At 48.9% G+C, this 19,568-nt stretch overlaps 5 protein-coding genes across 5 annotated transcripts; 2 read left to right on the top strand and 3 right to left on the bottom strand.

Moving 5' to 3' along the window:
* Nucleotides 1-118: 118 nt before the first annotated feature.
* Nucleotides 119-1,377, bottom strand: CTRU02_207189 (alcohol dehydrogenase-like domain-containing protein; the record flags this gene model as incomplete). The annotated part of the gene is made up of 2 exons (XM_036719426.1): nucleotides 119-903; nucleotides 942-1,377. 2 exons carry the CDS (start codon nucleotides 1,375-1,377, stop codon nucleotides 119-121), a joined length of 1,221 nt encoding a protein of 406 aa, XP_036589133.1.
* Nucleotides 1,378-5,945: 4,568 nt separating this feature from the next.
* Nucleotides 5,946-8,504, top strand: CTRU02_207188 (ferric reductase transmembrane component 7; the record flags this gene model as incomplete). Its single annotated transcript, XM_036719427.1, has 1 exon — nucleotides 5,946-8,504. The coding sequence occupies one exon, from the start codon at nucleotides 5,946-5,948 to the stop codon at nucleotides 8,502-8,504; it is 2,559 nt and encodes an 852-aa protein (XP_036589134.1).
* Nucleotides 8,505-9,215: 711 nt separating this feature from the next.
* On the bottom strand, nucleotides 9,216-9,485 carry CTRU02_207187 (uncharacterized protein; the record flags this gene model as incomplete). The annotated part of the gene is made up of 1 exon (XM_036719428.1): nucleotides 9,216-9,485. The coding sequence occupies one exon, from the start codon at nucleotides 9,483-9,485 to the stop codon at nucleotides 9,216-9,218; it is 270 nt and encodes an 89-aa protein (XP_036589135.1).
* Nucleotides 9,486-10,821: 1,336 nt separating this feature from the next.
* On the bottom strand, nucleotides 10,822-12,455 carry CTRU02_207186 (FAD binding domain-containing protein; the record flags this gene model as incomplete). The annotated part of the gene is made up of 4 exons (XM_036719429.1): nucleotides 10,822-11,649; nucleotides 11,696-11,821; nucleotides 11,876-12,083; nucleotides 12,205-12,455. The coding sequence occupies 4 exons, from the start codon at nucleotides 12,453-12,455 to the stop codon at nucleotides 10,822-10,824; spliced, it is 1,413 nt and encodes a 470-aa protein (XP_036589136.1).
* Nucleotides 12,456-15,524: 3,069 nt separating this feature from the next.
* CTRU02_207185 (endo-beta-glucanase (glycosyl hydrolase family 81)) lies at nucleotides 15,525-17,888 on the top strand (the record flags this gene model as incomplete). The annotated part of the gene is made up of 1 exon (XM_036719430.1): nucleotides 15,525-17,888. The coding sequence occupies one exon, from the start codon at nucleotides 15,525-15,527 to the stop codon at nucleotides 17,886-17,888; it is 2,364 nt and encodes a 787-aa protein (XP_036589137.1).
* Between the last annotated feature and the right edge of the window lie 1,680 nt (nucleotides 17,889-19,568).

Here is a 19,568-nt window from a genome sequence, read left to right as displayed (position 1 = left end):
ACTAGAAACTGGGAGATTTGGTATTTTGGACAGTTAGTGGAACCTCACCAACTTGTTTGTATGAAAAGCTCTGCGTGGATGTTAGTACACTTGAATGCCATGAGTGAACCTTGATCACTTACCTTCCATTGGTTCCGTTTTCGTGGGCTTCCCAAACGAAGTCGTCTCTACCCTCTTTGCCCGGCCCACGGAACAATGTCTTGATCTCGAGTTGCTTGTTGAATAACGTGTAGGCTTTGGGAGCCTCATCCAGGTCGAACTCCGCAGTGACGACAAAGCCAGGCCGCGCTCTCCCGTTGTCAATGAGTTTGAATAAAGCAGGCAATGTGCGAAGGAGTTCAACGTTGCCAAACTTGATTGTAATAGACTTCAACCATGCATCAGAAATAGGAACGCTGAGCTCTTTTTGCATCTTATCCGCATTCGGGGTTCCAGGGCTCTTGGGCAACGTGAAGTATAAACCTGGAACCCCGATGCCGCCCCGGAAAGAGGTAACGGCAATGGCTTCGCGGAGGATATAGTCTTGCTGCGGCTTCAGCTCTGCGTTGAGACTCCCTTCTTGACCGCAGCAATCGACGCAGCGGTTGACGCCATTGGGCTGCAAGGCCAATATTTGCTCAGATGCCGAGCCGCCTTTGGCGAAGTTGATTGGCACAGCACCAATTTCCGCAGCTTTAGCGAGACGTTGCGGAACATAATCGATGACATACACGAGACTGGCGCCGCGTATCATGGCGCTGTAGGCGCAAAGGAGGCCGACAGGCCCCGCGCCGAAAATGGCGACAGTGTCACCTGCCTCGAAACCAGACCAAGTGAGACCTTCCCAGGCTGTGGGGAAAATGTCACCGAGAAATAGCCACTCCTTGTCGGGCAACTTCTTTGGGATTTTTAGGAGGGAACTGTCTGCGTAGGGAACACGAACGTATTCCGCTTCGAGATCCATGTCAGAAAATTTGGAGTCAACAAGGGAAGGGGGAGGTGCTTACCTTGCAAGCCACCCAAATCCCCACTTAGATCTTTTCCAAGACCGTATGTTGGCCTAAATGCGAGATTGATCTCCAAAAGACCGTCTTGTGGGTTGAGCAAGATCAAAACACGGTCACCAACCCGGAAGCTGTCGACGGCGTCACCGACTTCTTCGACGATACCCATCGCCTCGTGCCCTAACAGGTAGGGGACTTCACTGCTTCCCAAGTATCCTCGGTAGTTATGGAGATCAGTACCGCAGATGGCCGAGGTTGTAATGCGAACAATAGCATCTTCAGGCGCTTCAAGACGGGGAAATGGGATGTCCTCCTTGACTGCCACCTCGTAGGGTTTCCCCTCCCAGACAACAGCCTTCATTGTTTTAGACTGCGCAGCATTAGTTTGAGCCATGGTGGAAAAGTTCTTCTAAGAAAGATTGGGAAGGTATGGGTTATGTTTTAAGAGGTACCTTATTAGATGGTTTTTCAGCGTGGATGAAGACCAGCTTTTATAAGAGAGCCAAGACGGTAAGACAACGTTTGAAATACCAAGAATGAAATGATTACAAGACCAGGAATGACTCAAGGTGGCAAAGATATCGGCGTCAGCCAAAGTCACTATGACTTTCTATTGTCTTCATCTGCCCGTTTTAAACCACATAGCACCTGAGTAGTTGACGTGCCTAGCTCCATTCTAGGCGAAATGTAACCTCATTAAGAATTCAGCATCAGCCCATTTCAAGATGAAAGAAGAAGCCGTACTCTCCGCCAATGGAAGATCAAGAGTATGGCTAGATTGCCGTCAGGTGGGTCGTTCCTTGTAGGGCTGACGTTGAAAAGGATGAAGATAAGCTTACGACATCCACCATGCAAGGGCATCCGAGTGAAGGCTCTCATTATAGCCTCTAGACGACTAGTTTACTCTAGTCGGGCAAAAGTGACCCGAGAAAAGGCCGAATTTGCGTCAAAGACAAGGCCTGTTGTATTATTGCCCGGTCCTGGTATTTTTGAGCAGAGCTACAAAGTCTTTTCTGATGTTAGCTATTTTGACTTTATTTAGGACCTTCCAAGTAAAACTGTTCAATCTATCCGTCCTTATGTGAGAAAGATGGCCTCATGGATCACTACGTCTAGGGATGATGCTATCAACCTTGATTTCACTAGTAGTCGAGCGGCTTATTTAGTGCCAAGAATCATCGAGAGCTACGACAAAGATCAAAAACATGGACAGCATTCAGCCATTCACTCATGCCCGCCCTTTTCAACAATGTCCATGAGCAACTGTGTTGTCAGAAGTTTTATGGGAAGCTTAGAGATACTGTCTTTACAATTCGATAAATTGGTATCGGTTGATGGTCTTTCTGACATTGGTTCCCTATGTATCAAAGTACTAACGAGGTAAGTTTGAAAGATTAGAAGAGCACCTGGTTCGTACGCCAAAGTCTATCAAACCAATTAGTGAAGAATGATTTTGCCTCAAGAGAGAGATGAAAAACCAGCCTAAATCCACGTTTGCAATCACTGATGTAAAGGAAATAGGCGTGACGAAAAGGTCCTGAAAACGCCAAAGTCAAAAAGATACACAGAAGGATGTTTGCCGGTTGACTTCGGTACAAGCGGGTTCGTCCTCCGTAACTTAACTTGGTCTCATGAGAGCTGTACTCCTCAAGTCTTACCCGGAACACCCGTTGAAGACGAAGGCGAGCTCTTCGCAGCCGTTTAAGGTAGCCAGGCCGAGGTTATTGTAGTTGCCATCCCTGCCTGGGGAGTGCATTTGAGGAGAAAACCGCGGCAAGATCAACCATCGGTATGGTCAGCCGGTGTACTACGCTGTGGATATTGGGCATGACCTGCGGAGATTCTTCTCTCGTATCATGCAGTTGGACAACAATCACAAAAGCTTTTCAATCCTAGGAATGTTGGGTGACGCGGGCGACAGTAAGATGGCTGGGTCGCGAGACATGGCGGAAAATCACCAGGGTTGATGCGGGCAATAGCTAGGATGGCCCGGTTGCGCACCACACCGGCCCAGACCGGGACGGGCGGGAAAACGGGCTGCGACAGGGATGTATCAGAAATGTTTGCCAGCGACCTGCCCTACCTGGCGGCGGTTCAACAAAAGTGATGGGCTGTTTGTTCGATCTGAACTTCCATCACCACTGCCAGTCCTTGAGGCAAGGAAGCCTTGGCAGTTGGTGACAGAAATCTTGCACTGCATTTGCATCTCGCACACTTGGGGTGTAGTGCATGAATATTGATTGACCGTACGACGATAAGTGTAGATTTCGGGCAGCATCATCTCCAGAAGGACGTCGACTGGCAAAAGACAGGGACGGAAGGGACAGGGTCAGGGACCGCTGGCAGATTCATCACACCTCAAAGAGATGTAATTGGTAGCGGGCAGTGCTGGGCAGCGGGGTCGATATCTGGCTTTCTTCGCCTCTTTGGGATGCATGAGTTCTTGGGCTTCCGAATCAGGATGGCGACACCTCCACTTGCTCGATTCTTGGTTAATTGACGCCGTAGACGCTACAGACCACTATTTGCCAGTTCTCATACGGGACGACGACTTTAGTAGGTGGACTCGGCTAAGACACAAGTTTCTGCCAGCCGCAGCCGCGGGCAGCGGAAATGAGGGGTCCATGATCATGGCTTCACCGAAAGAGATGGGTCCGCGTAGCCATGTTATCACTCTTGCCGTGGGTGTGATCCGTAGCTTGTTGTTAATTGCCGCAATCCGGTTAATAGTGTCGATGACTCGGATGAAATCATTGCCATCTGTCTTCGAGGAGCATCATCGAAAAGTGGCAAACAGTCTGATAACCCGTGGTCAACCACGCAAAGTTGGGGATGCCGCTCTCATGTCGACTTAGAGTCCAAAGCAAACAGGTGCCATGGCCACGCGGGGGTCGCAGGTCTGGCCTGGTGGAGGTCCAAGGTGCAGCGCAGAAGTCAGGTACCGGCCAGTAGAAGAATCGGGAAGTCAGATCAGGCGACGTCCAACGATTCTCGGAGGTCAACGGCCCATAGAGCGAATGAGGTGAAGCGAGGCGAGATGGAAAAGAGACGGAAGGGTAAAGATGGCATGGCAGAAGATGGAGTGGAGAGATGTGACAAGAGAAAGAGCTGTTGCTTGGTGGCGGGAGCTTGGGCCGGGAAGCTTCAGTGGGTCAGAACCCCCGGCGCGGGTGGCCCAAAAGCTTGCTCTAGCGCAACAATATGGACGCACAGACAGGCATGGCAGGGTGCAGACACAGTAGTGCTGACCAGTCAGAAGCCTGGCATTGCCGCCCGTCAGGGAGCAGGGAAGAACGGGGAGGTAACCTCACTGGCGCACTCTGCACCCAAGTCTACCGAATCACATCTACCATCTAGCTTTTTCCCGCCATTGTGCCCGTTCGGACCCTTGCCAACAATCTTTTCGTCAACTGCACACATTATCCATCACAGTTCCTTCTTCCATCTGTCATTCGACCGCCAGCCATAATGATTACCCGCCCCCAATACGGATCGGTGTGGAACTGTCCACCATGTGTGTCGGGGGCTCGCATCTTTTACAGGGCGTGATGGCCTCTCACCTTGGAACCTCTCGCTAGAGATTGCCACCTGTTGACCAATTCCTTTCCGATGTCTCCATTGGCGGTCAGATCATTAGCCCGGCCGATTTCAAGTTGACCTCCGTGGGGTGTCTAGGTTGCCTCATTGGTAAACAGCCCACGACGATGGGTGATGTAGTCCGCTATTCAGGACTTGTCCTTACAGGATTAAGCCGATGTACGAACCAAAACGTGAAGCGCAAAGAGAGCCGTGGCTGTCGTTCAAAAGAGCACCACTACTCAACCGCGAACTGCGCATGTCCGCCACTGCGTTTACCTGTTATTTCCCTCATCGACAGCAGGCACACACACAGCACGTCAAGGACCGCCTTGGTTCCTGTGGCCATTATTCGGCTGCCTAGAGTAGATCAACCGGCATGGATCGATCTCCAAATGGAAGAGAGAACGACAGCCATTGACGAGGGCCCAACGGTAACGGCTGCCGTAAGTGGCCGCGGATATCTAATCTTCGGCTGATCACACCTTAGACACAACAACCAACGCATCTCCCAGCCCTTGACCCCGGTCAGCACATCTTCAATAGTCCTCTTCTCTGCCGAGAACACGGCCGTACCAACGTGCCTCAAGAGCTTGCAGCTTGCAGCTGTTCACCTGCATCGCACCCACCCCTCTAGCGCCCACGCCCGGCCTGCATTGTGTGACATCCAGCGGCGGGGGACGGTCAGAATATTGGCCAGCCAATATTAAAGTGCGGCCAGCCGCTGGGCCCAGTGCCATTCACATTTCACCACCGGAGCCAACGAAGCCATCGAACCCTTCTCTGGTCGTTGATTGAACGACCGCACTCAGGCCGCATCCTTTTGACCCCTCCACATGGCAACTTCGCCGCCTTATCAGCCATCTTATACACCACAAATGTCACCACATTCTGACTAGTCGTGCCTCTCTGCCCAGCTGTCAGCAACGTGACGGAACTGCCTACACTTGCGCTCATCACGCCTCCCACCTGTTAACATCAACCCACTAAGGCGTCTCCACCCTCGGAGCGACTCCGATCCCCTTTCCATATATCCCCTGCGGGCTCCCGAGCCTGTGGACCGGCTCCCATATTCCGCGTTTTCTTGCTCCGTCTCTCGTTTCGTTGTTTTAACCTCACCTGGTTGTTCCTTGATCCGACTCAGAGGAATCTGGTATTCCTCAAGCCGCCATCGGCCCCCGCCTTTTCTTATCAACATCATCGGAATAGGGCCGCATAGATTGAGTTCACCTAGACTTTGAAACCGTCTAAACCCATTGCTCTCACCGTCACCGAACTATACCCACCAGCACCTGAACATCCGCTCCGTATGTCGACGAGAATATACATGCCACGCGCTTAGCCGCTCTTAAGTGTTGCTTCGATCAAGCTTGCCAACTCGCAACAATGGCTTCTTACATCCGTGAAATGGCAGATGCTGCTACGCATGGGGCAACACGGATTGCCAAGCGTATCGCCATCACACTCAAGCCGGATAGCCCTGCCGGCCTGGTGGAAGCACTGACAGTAGATCCCTGGGACAAGTCAGGAAAGTATGGGCTGGGATGGACATACTTCGCATTGGCTCTTGTGGGCGTGGTCTTATTCATGCGGTTTTGGCACTTCTGGCAAGACAAGATCCGACAGGCCATTTACAAACAGGAAGTAGAGGAGCATTATGCCGAAATCTACAATACCAATCCCGAATACGCTCACGCAATGCAAACCGGACAAGCACATCACTTCTTCCCCGACGCAGAAGGACTCGGGGAGAAACAGTTCAAACCAAAAGCTCATTTTTCTTCAGTTGGCTTCGTCAACGATACCCTAGCTCTCTTCCGCTGGGTTTTTTATCGGCCCATTCCTGATTTCGTCTGGGGAAGCTACCGAGTCACGTTCTCCTCGTTGGCGGTTTTGACTTGTGTCTTCATCGCTCTAGCTTTCGTAACCCTCTACTGCTTCCTCCAACAACCACTTTACTGGCAGAGCATTCAGTTCGGCTCGCCACCTGTTGCCATCCGAGCAGGCATGATTGCTGTCGCCCTGACCCCTTGGATTATCGTTACCAGCATGAAGGCCAACGTCATGTCGATGCTCATTGGTATTGGGCCTGAGCGCCTCAATGTCTTCCACCGATGGGCGGGTTACCTCTGTCTCTTCCTTTCGTTGGTACACACCGTTCCTTTTTATATTCAGCCGGTGTGGGATGATGGCGGTATGGATGTATTTTCAAGGCTCTTTGACGGTGGAAGTGGTGTCATTTACGGTACAGGCATTGCTTGCCTTGTGCCGTTGGTATGGCTCTGCGTTGCCTCGCTCCCCTTTATCCGGCGCATCGCATACGAGGTCTTTGTCTTGCTTCACGTCCCGGTAGGCATGGTCTATGTCGGTCTGCTGTTCTGGCACACGAAGAACTACCTTGCTTCTTGGGACTATCTCTGGGCAACCATTGCTATTTGGGTCGCCTGCTACATATTCCGCTTGTTTAACCTGAACTGGACAAAACCGTGGAGATTGAGCTTTATGGTCGGCGATGAGGCCGCCATCACCCTACTTTCCGAGAACGCTATCAAGATTACCATTCCTACTCAAATGCGATGGAAACCGGGGCAATACGTTTACTTACGCATGCCTGGCATCTCATTTTTCGACAATCATCCTTTTACCATCGCCTCCCTCTGTAGCGAAGACTTTCCTTCAGAATATGGTGAGCAATACCGCGACTGCATGCTTGTGTTCAAGCCCTACGGCGGTTTTACTCGAAAGGTGCTCGACACCGCCATTGAGAAAGGCCCGTTCCATACTTACCGTGCTTTCCTGGATGGACCTTACGGAGGCATGCGAAGAGATCTTGCCGCTTTTGACACCTGCATTCTTATCGCTGGTGGCAGCGGTATCACCGCGCTGATGTCTCAACTACTCAATTTAATCAAGCGAATGCGTGATGGAAAGGCAATTACGAAGAAGGTAGTTGTAGTATGGGCCTTAAAACGACTAGAGGCCATGGACTGGTTTCGCGAAGAGCTCCGTATTTGCCGCGAGTCCGCACCCCCTGAGAGTGTCACTTGCAAATTCTTCGTCACTTCTGCAGTGCGCAACCGCGCCATGATGATGGCTGCTGGCGATCGATCAGCGCCGCGAGCGTTGAGCCATCTCTTTCATGACAAGCTGGACGGCTTCGTGGCTGGCATTGCATCAAAACGCAACTCTGCTTTAATCCAATCGGTAGCACAAGGTGACCCTCAACGCGAACAAGAACTTCGCGCCGAACAAGAAGACAAAATCACAGCCCTGCCACAGCAAAAATACCTTCAACCTCACCAATACCCTCCCCCACCACCAGGCCCGCCGCCGTCCGACCGATTTTCCCCGCAAGAGGAATCGCTTCGCCGCCTTGAGGGCCGCGACTACGACTACGGCGACCCTGACGCAAAGAACGACGGCGATTTTCACTTCCCTCGCATCAACTCGAAGAGTGATCAGCCACACTTTAACTATGCCCCACCGTCACCTCGCAAGGTTCCTGACATAGACACGGATGACTCTGACATGCCCATTCGACCGCCAGAACTCGCCCATCTCCGCACTGTCAACCTGCCTAATTCCAATCAGCCTCGGCCAACAAGTACATTTGGCCCGCCGTCCGGCTTTGATTTCGGTTTCCCCGAGACGCCGACCGAGTTCCAGAAGAATCTGATGCGCTTTGCCTTCCCAGTTCCGCATCAGATTGACGGTGGCTGGAGTGTAGAGTATGGCCGACCAGACCTCGGCTACATGCTGAAGGAATGGGCAACCGGAGGGCCCGATGGGAGAGGAATCCTCGGCAGGCGAACAGCTGTCTTTGTTTGCGGTCCGCCAGCAATGAGGGTCGGTGTTGCAAACACCGTCGCCAGGCTACAGGCGGCGATTTGGGGCGATGACATGCTGGAAGAAATCTACTTACATACCGAGAACTATGCGCTGTGAGGCAGTTCCGATGAAGAGACCTGTATTTATAGGATGGCTGACGAATTGGGTGGAAAATACCTGGCGTTCGATACCACGGATGATGATGTATACTTAATTGCGGGATATCCGCTGATGATGATATTGATAATTAATTTACGAGATGATCAATAATTTGGTTTCTATTTTGGCTGAGTGAATGATACATTTGCATTCAAGCGTGCCTTCTTATGTATCCCAGTGGTTGTTACAAATATGCACCAAAATTCGCATCTACGAGAGAGCGCAACGCACGGGAATTCTTGCCAAAGTTGACCCTTGTCAAAGGCTTTGAACAAGAGTGGATGACTAAAACACTGTCGATGGGAGGGGATTACAAGAAAGACATACTTTTTGAGGGAATAAACAAACAAGGAAGGAAAGAGGGACTGTATGGGAAATCATTCATTGAGAAGTTCTTTCCCACAAAATTTAGATTTACTTCTCACTGAGGGAAGTCACACGCACAGGACTGTGAATTGATTTTTACCTCTCAATGTTCATCAGTAATTAGGCCTCAGAAATGAGATTTGGAAATGTACTGGAGTCCAACTGTAATCGATGTCCTCCTTGCCCTTTCCTGTCGGCAACTGACCATGTGTCTTCGTGCGAAAACCGCGTCGTTCCAAGGTTCCCTGATACCAATCCCTCCAGAAAAGACGTTCGTAAAGATACACACTTCTCAACCCATAATCAAGTATAACACCAAGTGAGGTCCTGGCCAACGACATACTGAAGGTATGCAATCAAGGTGTAAAGATAGGCTGAGAGATAAATCTCTGGGATGTGAATCTCCATACCAAGCTGCTCATCGGTAAGGTCGTGGCCCAGAATGATTCCAGGACCAGCAGGGCAAGCAACGCGGATGAAGTTGCGTATATAGACCATGATGTCGTAGATGGTGCTGTTGATGAGTTCGGCGGGGATCGTGATCGGGGTGCAGAGAACAACACTATTCTCCATGTGACCTTGATTTGTCATGTACCAGCTGTTCTCTCGCAAGAATCGAGCGAGGGAGTAGTTACAGAAGGTATTCATCCGGCCAACATTGACATTTCTGCCGTTGTAGGTGACGGGCCTCCTGGGTACGAGAACTCCGATCGCGCCACGGGGACAGATTGGGCAAGACATGCTATACTAAAGTCAGTAGCTGAAAAGAATAAAGGTTATACAAGAGTGAGTACCTGAATCTGCTAGTATCGTGCGCGAAGGGGCTCTGGACGCCTTTGTCTGGTAATCGAGTATACTTTTGCGGAGCGTGAGATTTGTGACGAAAGCAAACAACGAAGTTTGCGTTTGTGAAAAGTTGGTTGGGTGTGGTGAAAGGGTTAAAATTTTGCGCCGTGAGGTAGGTTGGATGGAAGAAGAGGTGAGAAAAGGTGAAGAAAGCTGGGACAAAAGCAGGTGGTGGGTCTGGGACGGCTGGTCAAGTCTTTCAAAGAAGAAAAGCCTTGTATAGCGGGTGCCTAAATCTAGGTGAGAGAACCGTTTTGCTGCGTGCAATTTTTATCCACTAATGTGACGATATCGTCAATGTTCACCGAACACACCGACTAAGGTGTATTTACGTAAGCTCTCTCCCAATCGCACACCGCGGACGTACAAGTATGTGTTTACTTGCGCACATGCTCTCTTTTTAAATCAAGTCACTTTCTTACACCCTTTCTAGCCTGTTTGATAGGTGTCTAGTTCGTCAAAACTGAGAATTCAATAGTGAGGCTTCAAGGCTCCAAGCACAAGTTCCAATAGCCCAAATATCCGAGTTAGTTCGCATATTTTTGGGCGTGTTATCCTTTCTGATGCACCTTGATATTTGTTATTGCCTCCTATTGAAGTTGACGCCTGTCACTATATCGCCTGGGTGCATGAGAATCTTATGACTTTGCGGAACAACAGCCATAACATCCCAGATTTCATCCAGATGATGCTTGTCTGTTCAACGTTCGTAGATCCGACGCAATCCATGCAGCATATTTACCGCTGCCTGCATTTGTTTCGAGTCAAACATTTCAGATTGAGCCATAGCCTCCAATGCATGTTGCTGCAAGAACATACAGTTAGTGTTGGTTGTTCATTTATATTGTGATGAAAAGGGTCGAGGGACCTGGAAAACGCAGCTGCAATGAACCCTCGGGTTTCAATGAAAAAGTTGAGAAATGAAAAAAAAATCTCAAAAATGGATTTGCCCCTGTATGGTTCTATCTATTTAAGTAGGCGTGGGACCCAGATCATCCCATCTTTTCAGGCTGCCTTGGTACAATGCCACTTATCCTCCTTTTCATGCTTTACTAATCGCCATTCATTTCAATGGCCGAACACTCTGTGGATTATGAAAAATGTCTCTTGGATCCCACTGGGTCTTGATGCTTTCCAAAGTCGCCAAGTTGGATCCCCAATAAGACTCTTGAGCATTGTCCAGAGTAGGATCAACGTAGCCCGGGTATGTCATCATCGTTGTACCAACAATTCCACGAATAGCCGCAACAAGGCCGTTCATGAAACTTTTAGTCTGGTCGGATAATGTCGGGATACCTATGCCGTATCCTTGACAGAACATGATTTTATCTCTGTGAGCATAGGCCGTCGCATCCGTGGGAACATCGCCAATGGCACCGCCAGCCGCATCGAAGATAAGAAACCAGATCAACGTCCCCTTATCTGTGTTGTCCAGGTATTTCATCATGCTAGCAATATCTTCCCTCGAGAGTAACTGGTCTTCACGGAACGCCAGGCTTCGCGCTGTAAAAGCAGTCCGAGCTTCCGAAAGCCACAGAGCAGCTTTTTGCGCCTGGCCGGCAATGGCACCAAGCCAGTCATCAATAACAACGGCGATCTTCCCCTTGGGAATCCTATCTGGAATTCCACTGGCGTCGAACTCCGCTTCTGTACCGTGGAAAGTGCCCGTAATAATCAAGCCCAGCTCATGAATAACGAACTCCGAGCCAAACCTCCTGTCGAGATTAGGATCTGAAATAAGAGCTTGCCACTGCTCGAAAACGTCCACCAAGTCTGAATGCTTCCCAAAACTGAGAGAGTACGTGTACTCAACGACGTTTCCAGGCTCTGGTTGAGTTCTAACAACAAACTCGGTTACGATGCCAAACCCTGCACCAGCGCCTTTCAGAGCCTATTTTAATGTCAGCTCTGTTTGAATCTCCCTTCGAGTTGCTTACGAAAAATAAGTCTTTATTCTTTTCGCTGTTGGCTCGCTGGATGGTCCCATTCGCGGTTACTACCTCCACCTCCAAGACGTGATCCAGGCAAGAACCCCACATTCGCGATGACGGTCCCAGGCCTCCCTTTGTTCCATCAGTGTGATACTTAGTTGGGGTTTCTTTCTACTTAGAACTTACAATCGTCGCATGGCCGCCGATGCCAACACCAGGACAGACTCCATGAGACATGGCGCGTTTGCCATTCTCGTGCAGCTTCCTCGAGACATCCCATAGTCGATGGCCTGAGCCAATGGTTGCCTGCCACGTGCTCGTGTCCATGGAGAATTGTTGTAGGTTCAAGAGGTCGATAACCAAAGCACCGTCATCTCCTCCGAGGCCTATGGTAATGATCATTAGCTCCACGGTCAATACCCCGTATCGCATGGATTTCTCCATGACTACTAACCAAAATTTCTGAACTGAGGTCAGCAACACTCTGGCGGTTGAAAGAGGAACGAGAAGCATACGCATAAGAGTGACCCCCTGATTTGGCTTGGACTTTGACGTTGTGTTCAGCGGCGCACTTGACAAATCCGGCAACATCCTGCGCATTGCTTGGTCTCGTTACGGCAACGGGTTCCACTGGAATGTCAAGATTGTAACGGTTGACCCATGCTACCTGGTAGAATGGGGTGTTTGGGTATGCGACGCAATTAGTGCGACCATTGCAGATTGAGTTTAAGCAGTTCGCCAAAGGCGAGCTTTGTTCGTTGCCCATTTCAGAGTTGATTTTTCAGCAGATCTTGAAAAGATCGCAGACACGGTCTTACGTTTAGATCCACGCGGAGAGAAAAAGGCTCGATTAGACAATGGCGCAAGTTGCAATCTAACCAGCGGAATGTAGAGCAGCATATTTAAGCAAGCATTCCGTTCAAGCATATCTGAGTATTTATTGCGCGAGCAGCGCTTCCGGCTAGTGGCGCTTCATCGAAAACATGAACGCGATGCCAGATGCCATTCAGTGACTCAAACACAATAAATCGGCGATATCCGATGCGTATATCTCAGCCACAATACGAAAAAGCTATTATATTCGGACCGGATGACCAGCAACCGCTCACTTCAGGGAACAAATAGCATATGCACTACTACATGATAGTGAATCTTGTGCCCACATGCAGGCAGCGAGCCGGGACGGAATAAGCCACAGACAAGGCCACTTCCCACTTTTTGTTGAGACATTTTTCAAGCCATTTCCGTTGGTGCAAATATCATTCTGCTGAAGCCTGTCCATTTTTTCATCTCCCTGGCATACATTGCTTTTGCATCCGAAAAAAACCAAGCGCCGGTCTTTTGCAACTCACCATCGGCCCGATGAATCCCAAGCCCCCGGCCCTACCCTCCGCCGCCCTGGTATTATCTTTGGTCTCACAAGCATTCATCGCCGGGAAACGCGCTAGAAGCCGAGGGCACGAAGGCGAATTCAATTATCTGCCAAGCTGCGTCGAAAAACTCTGGTTTGTGTAGCAGCGAAGCGAGTAAGAGAGAAACAATGAGTTATAACCGCTATTGAAAAGAGCAAATGTTAGTAGCAGGTAGCAGGTAGGTAGGTTGTTAACAACATGCTCAAATACCCACTTGATCAAGTAAGGTATCAGTGGATGGCTTCTTCCGTTCGACGTTGTGTTGGTCTAAAAAACAAATTCACGTGCATTCTAGATTAAAAGAAAGAAAAAACCGAAAAAGGGAGGCGTGAAAAAGAGGTCATTGAGCACATAAATAGTCCGAAAGTGAGTGGTCAGAAGCAGTCTAAAACGCAGCTTCAGGTCTTATTCGCAAACTTGTGCCATGGTTACTGTTACCAAAAAGTTCAATTTTATGAGCGACCAGTGTCGCAGAGGATCATCTGCGGGTCACCATCGGGCGAAAGAGGAGCAATTATTCTCCAATTTGAGGGGAACAGCCCATTTGCGCCAGACAAAGTAAAATTTAACTGCCGCTTTGTAAAGATAGCTCCTGATAGCTTAAGTACTGTTGTGGTGTAACGAAATATGTGCATTCGTGAGAACGAAGTACCATGGTGATCTTTTTAGTTCATCTGATCCTTCGCAAACGTTCCGTTGGTGCGACAGGGACTAGGTCACTTAAAAAGGAAATCCTCCAAGGGCCTGAACTTGTAAGTTTCATAAATGAAAAGTCAAGGCCAAAGTAACAGTTGCTAAATGATTTTAAGGATCAATGTGTAGCATGAAGTTAAGCGTGTTAGATGGTATGCAAATGGGAATTACAATCTGTGGATCGTCAATTAGCTTTCGCCCAAGCTGGGTAAACGACGTGGTATCCGTACTTACTTATTCCTGTTAACCCAGCGCTAATTCATCTCCATTCTTGTTATATTTCATCTCAGGTGCGACGCAATACTGGATCCCCCCTCCCAATATACTTTTTGTGACTTGCCTAATCTGGAGCGATGAAAAGGAGGAAGCTGCGGGCGAGACCCACAGAGGACATCTTGAACTCCCCTTTGTGGCAAGACGATGTTGTTTCCTTAGAAACATGCATGCTGTTTACAGCCATATAAAGGCTGCTTTCATACTATGGCTATCATCATAAAGTGGTCGATGAAGCATTACGTCACTGTATTCAAGCACGTCATTGCAAAGTTCCACGCGGTTGAACTAACTCTAACTATGTGATAGATAGTGTGCTCGCGTATCATCATTTCATTCATTCAGTGGACATTTGGCTTGTCTCTCATTATTTAAATTTCTGTTTCAACTAAGAACACAGAAAGAATGGCTGAATTATTACTTAACCATGGTTCTACTATCAATTGATCTTTGGCGGAAGAAGCCAGATACCTTTTCAATCACATGCCAAGCAAGCCGCTAAGGGAAAAGTACATAAGGTATGCTTCATGCCTCCGATTGGGTATTGCCACAAGCAAAAAAACAACCAGACTGAAATGAATATTTAAATCGTGCTACAGCCATTACTTTCTTCAAATGGTTGCAGACTAACAGATTTCTCAAATACTGCATTAAGAATAGCATTGTCGGGAAGAGTCTTTAGCATACTGGTTGGTTGGTACTTCTGGCATCGCTGGTGTGAGTTGAATGTCGACACCCTTGGTATGGTGGCCATTCTGAAGCCGATGCACCGAAAAAGACACCCGATTAAAAGGGAGCTACAATTTAAACTAGTTAGATTGAACTTACTTTCTCATGTGGCATTGACTTAGTCTTGCATTTGTATTTTGTAACTGAGTTCAGAGACACTGGGGAGCCCGTTGCCTGGCGTTCTTGGCATCACCGATCGCCGGACTGCTGGATTTGACCTTGCCGAAGCAGTCCTAAATATATTCAAACGCTTACAGAGATCTAGAACCGCGCAGAGGTCGGCGCATTGAGGCGCGGGGTCTTCCTTGGAGCGTTTTTTCAAAAACGGATTGTTCATGATGCTTCGGGCCAAGTGCGGGCTTTGGCTCATTCCGGTGAAACAAGCCGTTCGCATATATGCAACGGACAGAACGGAACCATGCAAGGATGCAAACTCAGATTAAACTCTTCCAGGATGTCAAAACTGCACCACATAATGGCCAAGGTAATAAAGTTGGAACTGCCTACCTGATGGTGGTCCTGAGCCCCCTCAATCTCTGCACGGTGAATGTTTCCTTTTTTATAGACTTGTCGGTCACTTTTTTTAAACATGAATTGCACCCCGACTGCCAATTCGTGGCATTCGGAGGTTAGCAAACGATTCACAGACACATTCCTTTCCTTCCGACTAAAGGGGTTTGGCCTTCGAGCCTGTCCATTCGTTACTTGTTATTGTCACTCCTTTGAATATGCGCATCTTGCCTCTCATAGCAGCTCTGGCGCTTCTTCAGGGTGTCCAATCCTATGAGTCCCCGAGACGCTACACTCGAGGTCGGACCCGGGGGTTGGTTTCTTATAACCTTCCAAAACCTGAAAATTTGACTGCACATAACTCGAACAATGTGTTTGTGGCCATATCTCACGATGCCCCTGTCTTAGTCCCGTCTCAAGACTCCCATCCACAAGAGCCGGTCGGGGTGAAGCAAAAGGGGCCTCTCCAAACTAACAAATTCTATGCCAATTTCTTTGCCAATAAGCAAGACAACGCCACATGGACTCACCCCTACTCAGTTTGGTGGTCTAACGACACAGCCAAGCAAGGCCATGGTCTTTCAATATCCCATACGGACCGTAACGACTTCCTGTACGGCCCAGGGACTCCGGTCAAGTCTTTCGAGGATCCGCAATTCCGCCAATCGATTGCTATCTCTGCAAGCGAACTTAAAAACGATACCGCCCTGACGACGGAGTCTCTTACGGGATTTTCTATCAACGTTAATCTTGCACCAAGGAAAAATGCCGAACCGTTGCTTTCGTTCCCGCTTGTCCAGGGCATGGCCTTCGTGACAGGAGTTTACAAGGGCGGCTCGGTTCTGATACAGTCTGAGAAGGGGTTCTCAAACATCACAAGGCTACCACTAAACTCCCCGGGGATTGGTGCCGCGGTACATGGATGGCACGCGCGGCTCAACGATGGGACAGACTGGTTGATATATATGACACCAAAACACACGTACCAGAAGCCGTCCCTCAAAATGTTGGACAAAAGCTCGCTCACAGGACCTCAAAACTTTACAGGATATGTACAAATTGCCAAAAACCCACTTGGGGCGGAAGGCATTCGGGTCTTTAACCGTGCTGCTGGAGTATACCCCGTTGGGGCTACCATTTCTGGATCTGTTTCGGGAAACACTGGAACATACACTCTGAGCTGGAGCAAGAATGGAATCAAGGAGCTCCCACTCCTTATGTTTGCTCTGCCTCATCACGTCAAATCCTTCGACCAGAGAACCAGGGCCGGCCTCACCGATGTCAAGCTGGCAAGCACTACAAAGGGCATTGCGACTGCAACATTTGGCGATTATTTTACCATGGTGGAGAGCGACCTTCCAACGGATGTCGGCTTAGACCCGTGGTCACCCCGTTTGGGCTCAGTTGGGTCCAAAAATGCCCCAGGGGGGACTGTTTCTGCTGAGGCTAAGGCCGCGATTATTGCTGCAGCTAAGGAAGAGCTCTCAAGGGACATTACAGAGCTAACCAATTTGACGTCAAAATACTTCTCCGGAATCGCATTCTCAGTCTATGCGAGATCACTCTACGCCGTACACAATATTGCTGGAGATGATTCTTTCACTGTTGACGCACTTCAAAAACTTGAGAAGGCGTTTGACAGATACGTCAATAACCTCGAGCCGAATCCCTTGGTCTACGACAACGTATGGAAAGGCCTGGTTTCGTCAGCATCATACGGTAACAATGACACTCAGGCCGATTTTGGGAACACATACTACAACGACCATAACTTCCATTACGGCTACTATGTCTATACTGCAGCCATTATTGGCCATTTAAACCCGTCCTGGCTAACAAAAAACGACTCGATCAACAAAATCTGGGTCAATAACCTCATTCGTGACTGGGCAAACCCCTCAACCGAAGATCCTCACTTCCCGTTTTCGCGCTCGTTTGACTGGTTTCACGGTCACAGCTGGGCTCGAGGTGTGCTGGAAGCGCCTGATGGCAAAGACCAAGAATCATCGGCTGAGGACGCCTTCTCGACGTACGCTATTAAAGTGTGGGGCCGCACGATTGGCGATGCCGATATTGAGGCCCGTGGAAATCTTCAGCTTGCTGTCACAGCCCGCAGCTTGCAGTCTTATTTTCTCATGGCCAGCGACAATGACGTTCAGCCACCTAGATTTATTGGGAACCGAGCGTCGGGCATTCTCTTTGATCGGAAGGTGACTCACACGACATATTTTGGCGATCAGATATCATTCATCCAGGGCATTCACATGCTTCCCATCGTACCCAGCAGCGGATATATCCGGAAGCCCTCTTTTGTACGCGAAGAGTGGGACCAGTACTTCGCAGGAAACAAGAGCGGTGCACTAACTGGGGGAGGCTTTGTTGGGCACGTATATGTTAACCTGGCTATTGCGGACAACCAGGGTGCCGTCGAGAGCTATAATTTCATGAAGAGACAAAAGGTAGGCAGTGAGTTCGTGGACGGATTGAGCCTAGCTTGGAGTCTCGCATATACAGCGGCTTTGGGTGGAAGCTTGAACACAAACTCGACCCTAAACTCGACTGCTTACAGATTTTCGAGATAATCGAAATGCCAAGCATGAACAGTTGGGGCAGTGTCGAGGAGACGCGAGATGTCACGATCACAACTCGTGGAATGAGGACGCCTGATGACGCTTCTATTTACCATTTCCAGTGGACAGGCAGGAGCTTCTTGTTTATTTTTTTCTTGTAAAGGTCTAGCTCGATCTTAGTCACTATCTTCATTGAGTATAGTTTTCGTGTGTAAATGTTTACATGACCGCCACCGAGGTGATGCTAGGTTGGACCTGGTACTGGCGCCACCGGCTCTGGCATAGCCTGTAATCTGAATGCCGCGACTCTTGTTGTTCACCTTTGACCCGTCTCCGGATCCACGTCATCATTGTGTCCCTATGGTGGTCTTACTCGCTGCCTAGGATTCTAACTGCAAGACTGGGCAACATGTTGTGGGGAACGGCCTATAACCTATGTGTGACAGATTTGTGCGAAAGTCAATGCAAATGCAATTCTAAGTCCTTGTCAGCAATGTCCTGGACGTACGCCAAAGAGGTGCTATAATCGATCTATGGGCATAATGAGAATGGAGACAATTCGCTTTCCAAGCTGCGCTGTGCATAATTTCAACTTTAAGGGAAGTATTAAATGCCCTTAATCTTCAGATTTATCCCTCCAATGGATTTATGGCAAAACAATGTAGAGCTGCACATGCCAGCAATCTGGTGTTGGCCCTTCAAATACTATCACTGAGTCATTGAGCAATGTGATCAGACATTCAAAGATTCTGTAAACACACCATGGATCATGACGAAAACGAATCTTGACAGCGAGATGCCCTGAAGTTCAGTTTGCAAAGCATATCGATTGGTTTCTTAGAGAGTCGTCCAAGGACAGTCACAGGGTCTAGGGTGTCTCACACTATCAAGCTGAAAGACTGAGCCAGTGCTTGGTTGTGCAACTAGTTGTCATTCCTGGGCCGGACTTGGGACTTTTACAAAGGTGGACTGGTAGGCGAGAGTTAATCCTACTGAATAACCTGTCAAAATCTGATCTGTTTGGTTTGGCTGCTGAGATGCACCTGGCACGACTCATGCAGCATGGTTTTTAGCAGAGTACATTCTTACATCCTGGGGAAGCCAGCTCCCCAACCAGCGCCGCACATATGGTCTCGGTCATACCTTACTAGAAGACTTGGGGTGGGGTTGGACAACAAAGCCGTAACGGGAATGGTGATGAGAAAACCAGCTGAAGCAAGGCATTTAGCGAGCGAAACACATATAAAGCTGAATGTAAGTAAGTGCCTGCGTTTTCCTGGCTGAATAGCAATGCCGGTTTGGTTTAAGTTTCTGAAGGACGTGGGAAACTCTATTTGCACTATTCACAATGCTATAGCTTTAGGTTTTCATGACGATTGATAGTGGCTGAACCAAAACTACCAAAAAACCCGAAAACCTCAGAACCATAGCCGTTTCCAGTGAGGACTTGTTTTGGTAGCCCCTATTATTACTACAGCCCGCAGTAAAAAAAGCCAGTCAGCGACCCTTTCTGTAGTCCCACTTCATGCAAACGGCCATTTTATTATATTTACACCGGAAGGATGTCACAGCTTGTTTCGAACGGCCAGGCAATATCAGGAGAGTCGAGATCATTTAACATTTCTGAGGCTTTCGCTATGCCTTTGAGTCTATAAGTACAATTTATGTCTAATTGGTAGACATATGAGCTTG

This window comes from Colletotrichum truncatum (assembly GCF_014235925.2).
Source record: "Colletotrichum truncatum strain CMES1059 chromosome Unknown Contig_0004, whole genome shotgun sequence".
In the NCBI taxonomy this organism is placed as follows: Eukaryota; Fungi; Ascomycota; class Sordariomycetes; order Glomerellales; family Glomerellaceae; genus Colletotrichum; species Colletotrichum truncatum.
Note: the sequence above shows the minus strand (reverse complement) of the source record. Positions and strands in the feature narration are given on the sequence as shown.